The sequence below is a fragment of the Oncorhynchus kisutch genome, linkage group LG13 (assembly GCF_002021735.2).
Source record: "Oncorhynchus kisutch isolate 150728-3 linkage group LG13, Okis_V2, whole genome shotgun sequence".
NCBI lineage: Eukaryota > Metazoa > Chordata > Actinopteri > Salmoniformes > Salmonidae > Oncorhynchus > Oncorhynchus kisutch.
In genome coordinates this window covers 8366180-8380105 of record NC_034186.2, presented here as the reverse complement: position 1 = coordinate 8380105, position 13926 = coordinate 8366180, and the positions used below count along the sequence as shown (strand labels likewise).

At 42.8% G+C, this 13926-nt stretch overlaps 1 protein-coding gene and 1 long non-coding RNA gene across 4 annotated transcripts in view; one reads left to right on the top strand and one right to left on the bottom strand.

The window, feature by feature from the left end:
• Positions 1-2875: 2875 nt before the first annotated feature.
• The window catches only part of LOC116353031 (uncharacterized), an 11330-nt gene continuing 279 nt past the window's right edge, over positions 2876-13926 (bottom strand). Inside the window, exons 1-3 of the long non-coding RNA XR_004202318.1 lie at positions 13660-13926; positions 4630-4715; positions 2876-3447 (exon numbers count right to left, since the gene is read on the bottom strand). The exon at positions 13660-13926 is cut by the window's right edge and continues 279 nt beyond it. This is a non-coding gene — a long non-coding RNA (uncharacterized LOC116353031). The remainder of the gene's footprint in view (positions 3448-4629; positions 4716-13659) is intronic.
• On the top strand, positions 6675-12471 carry LOC109902890 (prothymosin alpha-A). Of its 3 annotated transcripts, none has more exons than XM_020499576.2 (5): positions 6675-8014; positions 10698-10769; positions 11029-11116; positions 11325-11416; positions 11548-12471. In XM_020499576.2, the coding sequence occupies exons 1-5, from the start codon at positions 7973-7975 to the stop codon at positions 11587-11589; spliced, it is 336 nt and encodes a 111-aa protein (XP_020355165.1). In that variant the 5' UTR covers positions 6675-7972; the 3' UTR covers positions 11590-12471. The 3 variants fall into 3 exon arrangements, with proteins under 3 accessions (XP_020355165.1, XP_020355166.1, XP_020355167.1); XM_020499577.2 differs by having other exon boundaries at positions 7819-8014; positions 11032-11116; XM_020499578.2 differs by having other exon boundaries at positions 7846-8014; positions 11325-11353.

Here is a 13926-nt window from a genome sequence, read left to right as displayed (position 1 = left end):
ACTGTCCTATCTCTTCATCATGGTTTACTGTCCTATCTCTTCATCATGGTTTACTGTCCTGTCTCTTTATCACAGCTAGCTACGCTACAGCTCGTCTCTTCTAGAGCAGCAGGTTGTGATAGTGAGGCTGCACACAGTAACTCATATATGTGCTTTGTGGGCAGAGTGATCCCTAGCCACGCCCTCAGAGCATGTGCAGACCAGCTAGCTGTTGTGTTTTCTGACATTTTCAATCTCTCTCTAGCTCAGGCCGTTATTCCCACCTGCTTCATGATGTCCACTATCTGTGCCCAAGAAAGGGAAAGTAACCGAACTGAATGACTACCGACCAGTAGCCCTGACTTCCCTCATCATGAAGGGCTTTGAGGGGCTAGTCAAAGACCACATCATCTCCTCCGTCCCCGACACAGTCGACCTTGTCCAATTTGCCTACCGTCCCGAAAGATCCACGGACGACGTAATCGCCATTGCCCTGCACACTGCTCTCACCCACCTGGACAAGAGGAATGCATGTATTTGTATTTGTATTTATTAAGGATCCCCATTAGTTCCTGCCAAGGCAGCAGCTACTCTTCCTGGGGTTTATTAAGGATCCCCATTAGTTCCTGCCAAGGCAGCAGCTACTCTTCCTGGGGTTTATTAAGGATCCCCATTAGTTCCTGCCAAGGCAGCAGCTACTCTTCCTGGGGTTTATTAAGGATCCCCATTAGTTCCTGCCAAGGCAGCAGCTACTCTTCCTGGGGTTTATTAAGGATCCCCGTTAGTTCCTGCCAAGGCAGCAGCTACTCTTCCTGGGGTTTATTAAGGATCCCTATTAGTTCCTGCCAAGGCAGCAGCTACTCTTCCTGGGGTTTATTAAGGATCCCCATTAGTTCCTGCCAAGGCAGCAGCTACTCTTCCTGGGGTTTATTAAGGATCCCCATTAGTTCCTGCCAAGGCAGCAGCTACTCTTCCTGGGGTTTATTATGGATCCCCATTAGTTCCTGCCAAGGCAGCAGCTACTCTTCCTGAGGTTTATTATGGATCCCCATTAGTTCCTGCCAAGGCAGCAGCTACTCTTCCTGGGGTTTATTATGGATCCCCATTAGTTCCTGTCAAGGCAGCAGCTACTCTTCCTGGGGTCCAGCAAAATTAAGCAATTTATACCATTTTAAAAACATTACTAGACATTCAGACTGTGTGCCCTCAGGCCCCTACTCCACCACTACCACATATATACAGTACAAAATCCATGTTTACGTGTCTGTATAACGCGTATGCTATCGTGTGTGTGTATTCATGTGTCTGGCCTATGTTTGTGTTGCTTCACAGTCCCCGCTGTTCCATAAGGTGTTTTTGAATCTGTTTATTAAACATAATTTTACTGCTTGCATCAGTTACTTGATGTGGAGTAGAGTTCCATGTAGTCATGGCTCTCTGTAGTTCTGTGGAGTAGAGTTCCATGTATTCATGGCTCTCTGTAGTACTGTGGAATAGAGTTCCATGTAGTCATGTCTCTCTGTAGTACTGTGGAATAGAGTTCCATGTAGTCATGGCTCTCTGTAGTACTGTGGAATAGAGTTCCATGTAGTCATGGCTTTCTGTAGTACTGTGGAATAGAGTTCCATGTATTCATGGCTCTCTGTAGTTCTGTGGAATAGAGTTCCATGTAGTCATGGCTTTCTGTAGTACTGTGGAATAGAGTTCCATGTAGTCATGGCTTTCTGTAGTACTGTGGAATAGAGTTCCATGTAGTCATGGCTTTCTGTAGTACTGTGCGCCTTCCATAGTCTGTTCTGGACTTGGGGACTGTGAAGAGACCTCTGGTGGCATGTCTTGTGGGTTATGCATGTGTGTCCGAGCTGTGCGCCAGTAGTTCAAACAGACAGCTAGATGCATTCAACATGTCAATACCTCTCATAAATACAAGTAGTGATGAAGTCAATCTCTCCTCCACTTTCAGCCATGAGAGATTGACATGTATATGATTAATATTAGCTCTCTGTGTACATCCAAGGGACAGCTGTGCAGCCCTGTTCTGAACCAAATGCAATTTTCCAAAGTCCTTTTTTTGTGGCACCTGACCACACGACTGAACAGTAGTCCAGGTGCGACAAAACCAGGGCCTGTAGGACCTGCCTTTTTGACAGTGTTAAAAAGGCAGAGCAGTGCTTTATTATGGACAGACTTCTCCCCATCCCAGCAACTGTTGTATCAATATGTTTTGACCATGACAGTTCCTCCACTTGCTACAATTGCTACACTTGCTACAATTTCCACATTATTTATTACAATATTTAGTTGAGGTTTAGGGTTTAGTGAATGATTTGTTTTAAATACAATGCTTTTAGTTTTAGAAATATTTAGGAATAACTTATTTCTTGCCAAACATTCTGAAACTAACTGCAACTCTTTGTTAAGTGTTGTAGTCATTTCAGTCGCTGTAGTAGCTGACATGTATAGTGTTGAGTCATCCACATACATAGACATTCTGGCTTTCCTCAAAGCCAGTGGCAATTCATTAGTAAAGATTTTTAAAAGTAATGGGCCTAGACAGCTGCCTTGTGGAATTCCTGATTCTACCTGGATTCTGTTGGAGAGGCCTCCATTAAAGAACACCCTCTGTGTTCTGTTAGACAGGTAACTCTTTATCCACAATGTAGCAGGGGGTGTAAAGCCATAATACCTTAGTTTTGCCGGCAGCAGACTATGATCGATAATGTTAAAAGCTGCCCTGAAGTCTAACAAAACAGCCCCAACAATCTTTATATCATCAATTTCTCTCAGCCAATCATCAGTCATTTGTATAAGAGCTGTGCTTGTTGAATGTCCTTCTCTGTAAGCATGTTGAAAGTTTGTTGTCAATTTGTTTACTGTAAAATAGCATTTTGTCTGGTCAAACACAATTTTTTCCAAAAGTTTACTAAGGGTTGATAACAGGCTGATTGGTCAGCAATTTGAGTCTTCAATATCATAGTGTCCTCTAAGCTCACCACAAAGCTCACAGCCCTGGGACTGAACTCCTCCCTATGCAACTGGGTCCTGTACTTCCTGACAGGCCTCCCCCAGGTGGTGAAGGTAGGCAACATTACCTCAACACACAGACACCGTGGTAAAGAAGGCATGACAGCGACTCTTCAACCTCAGGAGGCTGCTTGTCCCCGAGGGCTCTCACCATGTTCTACAGGAACACCATCGAGAGCATACTGTCGGGCTGCATCACAGCCCAGTATGGCAACTCCACCACCGCTGACCACAAAACACTACAGATGGTGGTGCATACCATTGAGTGCACACCCTACAACACCAGGTGTTGCAGAAAGACCAAGAAGATCATCAGGGACCTCAGCCTCCTGAGCCACGGCCTGTTCTTCCCGCTTCCATCAGTCAGATGTTGGCAGTACAGGAGCATCATGGCTAAAACTAACAGACTGGCCAATAGCTTCTACCCCCGAGACCATCAGTCTGCTGAATAGGAGAGAGAGAGGAGTGGGAGTTGAGACAGGAGAGAGAGAGGAGAGAGAGAGGAGAGAGAGGAGAGACAGGAGAGAGAGGAGAGAGAGAGAGAGAGAGAGAGAGAGAGAGAGAGAGAGAGAGAGAGAGAGAGAGAGAGAGAGAGAGAGAGAGAGAGAGTGAGATAAATAGTTAGTTAGTTAGTTAGTTAGTTAGTTGGTTAGTTAGTTAGTTGGTTAGTTGGTTAGTTAGTTGGTTAGCTAGTTAATTAGTTAGTTAGTTAGTTAGTTAGTTAGTTAGTTAAACAAAGAGAGCAGTGTTGCTGCGTGAGCTACCGAGCAATGAATTGACAAACTGGAACAATAATTAATTACGAAAAGCTAGATGCTAAATGGCTGCACTAACTATCGCTGAATGGAAGTGGGGTAGTGTGTGTGCAGGGTGTGTGCTGGGTTTGTGTTGAGCTGCAGTCCAATTGATTATCATCCATCTCACTAACAGAACACATAAAGAGTAATAATGGACAATGTCCACTAACTAGCCAGAACTACATAGAACTATTCTGATATATTATTAATGATCACATAAACAATACACATTTTGTTGTTGTAGGTGTTTCCACGGTCACATTTCTCTAAAAGACTATTCTGATCAAGGCTGCCTGTACAGGTGATGCCTGTACAGGTGATGCCTGTACAGGTGATGCCTGTACAGGTGATGCCTGTACAGGTGATGTTACACATGTAGCCAGAGAACAATGTCAGCACTTCCTTATCAGTTGTTTGTGTATTGTTTACGTGCTGTTAATCTATATGATTTAGGCTGTGTGGAGTATTCGTTATGTCATCTGTTGTTGATGGCTTGTTTGTTGTTGTTGTTGTTGTCTGCATAGTCACACTCAGCAACAATTACCGCTTGGAGACAAATAAAAAAAAATGTTTTTCTTCTTTTCAGCAGGATGTTGTTATATTGTAATACATCTGGCCATCATTTCCAACAGTACAATTTCAAGAGTCCCCAGAAATGACTGAACATATCAAACCCGATACTATTTCAGAACACAAACAGCTACAATTATGTTGAGCAAATGCTGAAAAGGTGAGATTATCTTTGCAGATTCTGTTTGCCCAAAATAGTATTTTAACATGCTTTGTAAATACCTAAATAAAACGATATGATAGCAAAGTACGAACTCACATTTTTCATGTCAATCTCGAAATGTTGGACCTCCCATTTATTCCCCCATCTGTTTGAGGAGCTCCTCCAATGTCTTGAGTGCTCCACTAGAGGGAGAAGAGAGGAGAGAGGAGGGGAGAGAAGAAGAGAGGATAGAAGAGAGGATAGAAGAGGATAGGATAGGATAGGATAGGATAGGATAGGAGAGGAGAGGAGAGGAGAGGAGAGGAGAGGAGAGGAGAGGAGAGGAGAGGAGAGGAGAGGAGAGGAGAGGAGAGGAGAGGAGAGGAGAGGAGAGGAGAGGAGAGGAGAGGAGAGGAGAGGAGAGAGAAGAAGAGGGGAGAGGAGAGGAGTGGAGAGAGGAGTGGAGGGGAGAGAGGAGGGGAGGGGAGAGAGGAGGGGAGTGGAGAGAGGAGGGGAGGGGAGAGACGAAGAGAGGATAGAAGAGGGGAGAGGAGAGGAGTGGAGAGGGGATGGCAGTGGAGAGAGGAGGGGAGGGGAGAGGAGAAAAGAAGAGAGGATAGAAGAGGGGAGGGGAGGGGAGGGGAGGGGAGGGGAGGGGAGGGGAGGGGAGGGGAGAGAGGAGGGGAGAGAGGAGGGGAGGGGAGCGTCGGCTGGGTTAGTGTAAACCTCGCCACCATCAGACTCTGGAGCAGTGGAAACATGTTATCTGGAGTGATGAATCACGCTTCACCATCTGGCAGTCCAACAGGTGAATCTGGGTTTGGCGGATGCCAGGAGAACTGTAATAGTGCATAGTGCTTAGTGCCAACTGTAAAGTTTGGTGGAGGAGGAATAATGTTCTGGGGCTGTTTTTCGTGGTTTGGGCTAGGCCCCTTAGTTCCAGTGAAGGGAAAACGTATTGCTTCAGCATACAATTACATTCGGTGCTTCCAACTTTGTGGCAACAGTTTGGGGAAGGCCCTTTCCTGTTTCAGCATGACAATGCCCCCGTGCACAAAGCGAGGTCCATACAGAAATTGTTTGTCGAGATTGGGTTGGAAGAACCCCATCGAACACCTTTGGGATGAATTGGAACACCAACTGCGAGCCAGACCTAATCGCCCAACATCAGTGCCCAACCTCATTACTGCTCTTGTGGCTGAATGGAAATGGGGGGGGGGGGGGGGACTCCGTATTAATGCCCACAATTTTGGAATGAGATGTTTGACGAGCAAGTGTCCACTTAATTTTGGTCATGTAGTGTATGTGCCTGTGTGAGATAAGATAGAATCTCTATAACAGGACAACACACTAGGTTAGCATCCAGGTCTGGACCTCTGCAGGTCACAGCATGCAGAGTCCATTGGGGCCTTGTGAGGAATAGAGGTTTTCACTGCTACAACGCACTGTAACACATTACAGCCTTAGACAGCCACAGCTACCCAACAGCTCATTACAAAGTTAACACATTCCTGTTTTGATTATTGAATACATACATGCACATACACATTAGTCTACACAACAATGTTGCAAACAGACAGTCAAACTTTTGGCAAATGTTTAATATTTTTTGTTAACACACACAAAACATGGAACTTTTTTTTCCATCATATTTAAAAAAAATTAAAATGTTTATTGCCATCTGAAAATAACAAGTGCAAAATGTTTTGGGCAAACGTCTAATACATCTGGCCTAAGTACAACTGTAGAGCTGATAACTGTACTGACATCAGTGCCCTGTGTTTGTGGGATCATACAACGTTGTGCATAGCCCAACTGTTTAAATAGGTTATTTAAATTTAAAAAATGTCATCAAAATAGTTATTTAACAACGTGTCTATGTAGGCCATGTTAAAGACCTTCTTCATTCAAAACAACTCATTAACAACATATCATCTAGTGACTTTCTGCTCTTCAGTACTGAGTTGTTTTTATTTGTTTTAAATCCACTCTCCAGGTTTTGAAAACAACTCTAGTGGAGTACTACATTTGATTGACAGTCAGATTATCCAATCCATGGGCGCAAAGCGTCAGGTTTATGTTTGCTCCAGTTAATCTACCAATGAGGTTAGTTCTTTCACAACCACGACGACATATGGCACTTGGAAAAAGCCATTTTGGTGAGGTAAGTCTCTCCTACCTCAATGGTGCACTCATGCGTAAATGGAATCACTAGGCAACATTATTGCACTTATTTTCGGACAATGTGGAAGCTTTTGTCTTATTTTATTTCTTTTTTTTCTGAGTCCTTTTGTTATGGCTAATTTCTGCGCAGTGTCCATAAAATATGTGCGTAAAGTAGCCTAGTATTTTATTTTACGATTGAGATGCTATTTCTAAACAATTCATCCTCCAACAGAAATGCTCTACACATCTTTCAGAAATGCTCTACACATCTCGTAAATTGTTTCTCTGTGGCGTCGACCTTCACTCATACACACAATGGTGGCTGAGCCGGAAAATGGACGCTTCTACCCGCCGCACATGGCGCAAGCGCATTACGGCTCCCAGAGAGAGCGCGAGCGAGAGAGAGCTAAAAGAGGGGGAGGGGGGCCGATGGAAAAGGGGGGTGCGGAGAGAGAGGGGGGGAGGGGCTGCTCTAAAGGGGGAGGAGGTGAGGGGAGCTATCTGTCAGTCTGTCGTGTGTAAACTAGAGATAGCCTAGGCTTCGTTCTCTAAATGCCGCAATAAGCCACTGAAGCTCTTTTAAATCATTGCATCCAGTTCATCCATCTGAAGTTGTTACATTTCTTCATAACATTAGTTCATCATACAGAATTTAAATATATGTATTTTAGCCAACTAGACTATCAGTTAAATGAAAGTGCATGCAAGGTCAAGCAGCACCTAATGTAATAAACCTTGAATAACATGGTGATTGATGAGGATAGACTACAAGTGATAAGGTTACATGTAACAACTACGAATGTGTGTGTGTTACATGTTGCCAAATGAAATAGTCTGTCCACATTTGGATTTATGTGGGGTTTGCAATCGAAATTCGGCTTAAATTACGTCCTGACGCGAGAATTGTCCACTTTGACAAGTTTAATCTTGTGTTGTGTTGACAGAAAGTATGCTATGCGGGTCATCAATCCCCGCGCGGGGACGGCCAGCCACTCGTCACTGCAATGATTCGGAGAGGCTGATTAGGGGGCGTGCGCGCCTTTCTGAAAATACTGTCCATTGTTCCCCTCGGACCAATCAGTGCTAGACATTGTCCAAATTATGGACCAATCATAACGTACTGGCCGTGCCTCGACTCCGCCCACAACTCTATATTAAAGGCTCCCCGGTCGGGCCAGGTTGCCACTGGCACTATAAGTCTTTTTTTTCTTTTACAGTGGTGGGACTGAGTGGATCGTATCATTATTTTTTCTGATCCCCTATAACATTTGTTACATTAGGCTAAAACAGAAACATGGCTGACACAAAAGTCGACAAGAAGGAGATCTCTGCCAAGGTAAGTGGAGGGCAATTTGTGACCTGAGCGATGGATAAATTAACATTTCTACACTTTCTTTCATTCAAATCTATTCCGGACGGAATATTTTGAATGGAGAACAACTATAGGAAACTGGAACAAGTGTTTATCCGAGCTTCATCAAATCTAACTGGTTTTCGATGAGGCTTCTGTTGCGGATGTAGGAATTAAAACACTTTTTTGGAGACCTATGATATTAGATAAAAAATGTGCCTAACAATCAATGAGTACGCCGAAGTTGCGCTCACTAGTCTACTGAAACATTAACAGCAAGCTGAGATGCTTTTATTGCCTAGAGTACAAGTCTGCGCGCGTTTCTTTGTTTATACTACCGTGTCTGTTCAGTTGAGCACGGATTTGAAGCTCGTTTGAAGAACTCATTCACACACACACATACTTCTGCTTTGTCGTGTTGATCAATTCGCTTTGTATACTTCTCATTTTATATAGGCTACATTGTATTTGCTGGTCGAGGCTGCAATTGATTGATCCAATCGACAAATTCGTACCGCGCACCGGCTCTGTCATAACTTGCTACTTGAATAGATCCCATTGTTTTTGGAGGCTGTTTCCATTGAATATATGATATTGATGTGGAAGTTTATGGGGAATGGCTCGGACGTAAAAGCCTCGCGCCTTTTAGAATTCAGAATGTGGTGAAAGGGATTTAAATTGCGCGTAAAGGATTAATAACGGAACCAACATGAAAATTATACCCGACCTGAGTACGAGATGAGTAAACTACGGGAGTAATTATTTTGCATAACTGTAAATGGAGTGGGGATAGCGATTCCTGTCTTCTAGTTGTGTGTTTATAATCAGTGATTCACGGCTGTATTGACATGGATAAGCCCGGCGGTGTGTACATTCGTTCCACCAAGCTTCTGTCTGTCTGTGCGCAATGTGACGGAGCCTCAACGCGAGCTCCGGAGTCTCCCGTTTAACAGCATCAGTTGGCTTGTAAACCAAATTATGTGTCTGTGTGTGATTTGGAACAGCTTCTGTTCTTGGGTTATTTGTGTGGATACTGTCTTAGATTTAGACATTCTTTGTATGAAAAAAAGCGCGGACAGACAGTATTTCCTTTGCTTGTCTTTAGAGAGAAAATAAATGTTGACTTGGTTCCAGCGGTAGCTTGTGATAAATGGAACTAGGTGAGTGTATATGCGGGCTTTGGCGCCGCGTAATGCCGATATGAACATCTAGTGTAGGACGTGTGAGCGAAAAGTTGAACTGTGAAAGTGTTCATTCTCTCCCTCTCTCTCTTTGGTTCCTTCACGGCGTAACCCTATTCAGAGAGAGAGAGAAAGAGAGAGATGGGGGGGGGGGGGGGTCGTGGGTTGAGCGTTCACGATAAACTAGCATTGCATCTTGAAGGCATCGTTTTTCATTAAACATTGCAAAGCGCTGCTTTTAGAGCCTCGACCTGCTGAACCAATTGCGCGCTGAATTGCGTTTTTGCGGTTACTTATCTTTTATCCCTTGCCATAAGCTCATCATACGCTGTTCAAACGATCCCAGGTAATTGAAAAAAAAGTGTGTTGATGTCTGCCTGTTAGCCTACAGGTTAAAAATTATACTTATTTTCCATCGCTGTGTGTTGTTGCCTATAGCTATAGAATACAATATTGGCACGTAAAGGTGATGTTGAAAGGAGGCGGGTACAGGAGAGATGTAGCTGCTAACCGGCTTATGGGCTCAGCATTACTCAAACTAATTCATCAATAGAGATTTCCTCATAGGAATAGGTTAAAACGAACGAGACTAAGAACATCTATATTTTATTTATTGGGCACTAAAAAAGGCTATTGGAGAAAAAAAAGTGCCTTTGTCCTTCAAGTGAATAGGCCTGAACATAGCCTGATCTTATCATAAAGACCCTTGATACAACCCCAACACCCAATCAGAATGGTTTTGATTGATTAGGAACCTTATTGTCCTCATTTACAGAATGGAAATTCGATGAATCGCATATCCCTTCTAGGCGCTATTGTCTTATTGTCTCCTTTCCCTGGAGTTAATTTAGTCAGCCTCCTTCTGGTAGCGTTCGTTTAGAGGCTCTTATTGGCTGAATAACCTACTAGGGTGCAATGGGAATTGTAGTCTTTTTCCGGGCGTGTCTTCATAGAGCCCCATTATATGAGTCCTTGACTGAACTACAATGCTCTTTGTTCGCAACTCCATACTGGTGTCAGGTTGCAACACTTCTATTAGAGCTCCAAAAGTAGGCGGGGTGTAAAGAAGAAAAGCAACCAATAGAAGGTTTAGGATCAAAGTGTCGCCTTTCAAAGAAAAAACGAAAGCATGCTTTACAAGTTTAGGCGAGGGTAGAGGGAGGGAAAGCGGGTAGGTGGGCGGGGGTGTGAAAACATTTTTGTTCCCGCTCGTTTAGAAGTCTTTAAAACGACAACCAACTCTAGAAATAAATCTTAAGGCATAAAATATTGATTGGATGGGCCTGTGATATATATTTGAACCACCATGTGCCACATGGCATATAAATCAAACGTGCTTCTACACCTGCATTGCTTGCTGTTTGGGGTTTTAGGCTGGGTTTCTGTACAGCACTTTGAGATATCAGCTGATGTACGAAGGGCTATATAAATAAATTTGATTTGATTTGATTTGATTTGATATTCTCTCCTTTTCACTTTCCCCCCAGGACCTGAAAGAGAAGAAGCTTGTTGAGGAGGCAGAAAATGGAAAAGATGCCCCAGCCAATGGGAAAAAAGCTGTAAGACTTCACCTTTAACACTTTACCTTTAATTGACCCATTTCACCACTTTACCTTTAAGATGGGCTCATATGGCAATCAGTTACTGTCTACCTGTCCTCACCTGTCTGTCATGTTTTCTTTCATTTTTTTATTACAAATAAGATATTCCCTGGTTATTACCCTCACTCCTAAATGAATACAGTCTGTCATTCAACATGGATTTTTCCCTTGGAGACATACAGATTCTATGTATCTGATATATTGTGTTGTTTTCCAGAAGGAGGCTGAGGAGAATGGCGATGTAGAGGATGTAGACGAGGAGGAGGATGTGGGAGAGGAGGAGGATGAGGAAGAGGATGTTGAGGGTAAGTGGTCTGGTCTCTCAACAACATTATGTATGATGATAGAGTATCCATTTCATGTTGACATATGCACCTAGTGGCAGTGCTGTCTATTTGCTGCTAAAGTACTGAGGCAGATCGCCTGGGGAATTGTTTTCTTGGAGCGCCCTCTATCTGTTAAACGCCGTAACTACAACTATCTAAACCTGTCTCCCTCTCTGTGTCTCTGTAGGCGACGAAGATGATGAAGATGACGATGAGGTCGAGGGTCGCGCAGGCAAGAGGGCGGCGGAAGATGATGACGACGATGATGATGACGATGAGGTAATATAACAACTTTACAAATTTACACTTATTGTATGTGTTTGGTATTTAATTTTCAAATCAAACAAAAAATATATTTCTACAATGTTGTTTTAAATGGAAATAACTAATCTTTACTAATCTCTTTACAGGAGGATGTTGGAACGAAGAAGCAGAAAACCGATGATGATTAAGAGTTGTGTTTCAACCCGCTGGAAGCCCTTGTAACCTCTCTCCTAGACCACCGAGCGTTTTGGAGGGAAACTGTGGTCATCATCAAGTAGAGTTCAACGTCCGTGTACACACACACCCAATGTCCGTGTACACACACACCCAACTGCAAATTTTTTAGAATACCCAAGACTTCAAAGTTCTACCTTCTTAACAAGATACAGTACTTTAAAAGGAGAATTCGTTTGTATTTTTATTTACATTTTATATTTTTGTACATATTGTTAGGAGGTCAGCCATTTTTCGACAGTGATCTCTGGTTACCAAACGGTGCTTTGGAGTTGATGCTTCTCTATGAAATAGACTTTACTTGTGGTTTGACCATGTCATGTTATCTCAACACAAACTTGTACAAATTTCAGAAAACAATTAAATTTAAAGCATTCCAGTAACTTTGTATTTGTACTTTAGTTGTACCATACGTAGTTGGTTTGTATGAGATGGCAAGGCCAAAGAAAAGAGGTGTCTTTTCTCTTATGTCGTTTAAATTGCTGTCTGTTGTGGCCTGTTCAATGTACGTGTGAATTTGTTGTAAGACAATAAACCAGAATTTTAGTTTGTGAGCACTTCTGATTAGTTTTTTATTTTTATTTTTTTGAATTTTTCTTTAGTTTTTGACCCGTCGTAGATGAGACTTCATAATGTTATGTTACAGTCAACCTCCTCAACTATGAACATCAACATACAGCTTTTGGCTCTATAATCTATAAAAGTATCCTTTTCAGATATGCTGTTCATGTGGTTTATTGAGCTGTTTGAACTGTACATCATTGTAAATTATTCATGCCATAAAGACTTCAAGATCTGGTAAATTATATTGCATTTAATAAATTTACCTGAGTGAATCCTTTCCTTCCGATAAACAATTATTTTAACACCAAATACAGTGAAACACACCAATATATATGAGCAGTGCTATTTGGCCAACACCACAACGACTGCCTTCTCTTATGGGTTATCATTTCTAGGACATAACCAGGGACATAATTGAGAACTATTATTAGCCCAATGGACTCAGCGTCATTTAATTTGACATTGATGATTAGAAAAAAACATTTTTAGCCCAATGGACTGTGTCATTTCATTTGACATTGATGATTAGAAGGGGAAAAAAGTCATGTAGCTATTAATCTGCTCGAAATGTAAACTTCAATATAATTACAGCAATCAATTACCTCATGTTTAAATAATAATAATCCCAAACACACATAATACAACTCTATTGTCCTCCCTTAACAGCTACACCACATGACCAAAAGTATGTGGACACCTGCTCATTCCAAAATCATGGCCATTAACATAGAGTTGGTCTGCATGGGTTTACTTGCATTCAGCCACAAGAGCATTCGTGAGGTCGGGCACTGATGTTGGAGCGATTAGGCCTGGCTCGCAGTCGGCGTTCCAATTCATTCCAAAGGGGTTCGATGGGGTTGAGGTCAGGTCTCTGTGCAGGCCAGTCAAGTTCTTCCACACTGATCTCGACAAACAATTTCTGTATGGACCTCGCTTTGTGCACGGGGGCATTGTCATGCTGAAACAGGAAAGGGCCTTCCCCAAACTGTTACCACAAAGTTGGATGCACAGAATCATCTAGAATGTCATGGTATGTTGTAGTGTTAAGATTTCCCTTCACTGGAACTAAGGGGCCTAGCTTGAACCACGAAAAACAGCCACAGACCATTATTCCGCCTCCACCAAACATTACAGTTGGCACTATGCATTTGGGCTTGTGGCGTTCTCCTGGCATCCACCAAACTGGGGCAGCTATAACAGCAGATTTGACAAACTCACTTGTTGGAAAGGTGGCATCCTATGACGGTGCCACATTGAAAGTCACTGAGCACTTCTACTGAAAATGTTTGTCTATGGAGATTGCATGGTGCGAACAACATTTTATACACCTGTCAGCGATGGGTCTGGCTGAAATAGCCAAATCCACAAATTTTAAGGGTTGTCCACATACTTTTGTATATATGGTGTACATAATCACATCCCAAATACATAATATGAAAGAACTGAGTATTCCAACTCACTGTTTTGCCTTCAACGTGTCAGAGTCATGTTGGTTGTGTTTCAAGTGGTAACTGTTTACGGTGGGATATAAACGGACAGACGACTGCTTCCTGTCACATGTCTGAGGAAACGGTGAAAGCAGCTCTTGGTTCTGTGGTTTTCCTGTGGGGCCAATAGGGCACAGACACAAACTAACAACATCACTCCCTGACGAAGGCTATGCCGAAACGTGTCAGACTTGTAAACGCTGTTCCGTTGAACATTGGTACAGCAATAAAGGCTCGTTA

Bases quoted from the DNA above. Each gene is read 5' to 3' on its own strand.
- LOC109902890 (XM_020499576.2), top strand. From the start codon at position 7,973: ATGGCTGACACAAAAGTCGACAAGAAGGAGATCTCTGCCAAG. The intron at 10,770-11,028 runs GTAAGACTTCAC...GTTGTTTTCCAG, and splicing joins CAGCCAATGGGAAAAAAGCT to AAGGAGGCTGAGGAGAATGG. The intron at 11,417-11,547 runs GTAATATAACAA...ATCTCTTTACAG, and splicing joins ACGATGATGATGACGATGAG to GAGGATGTTGGAACGAAGAA.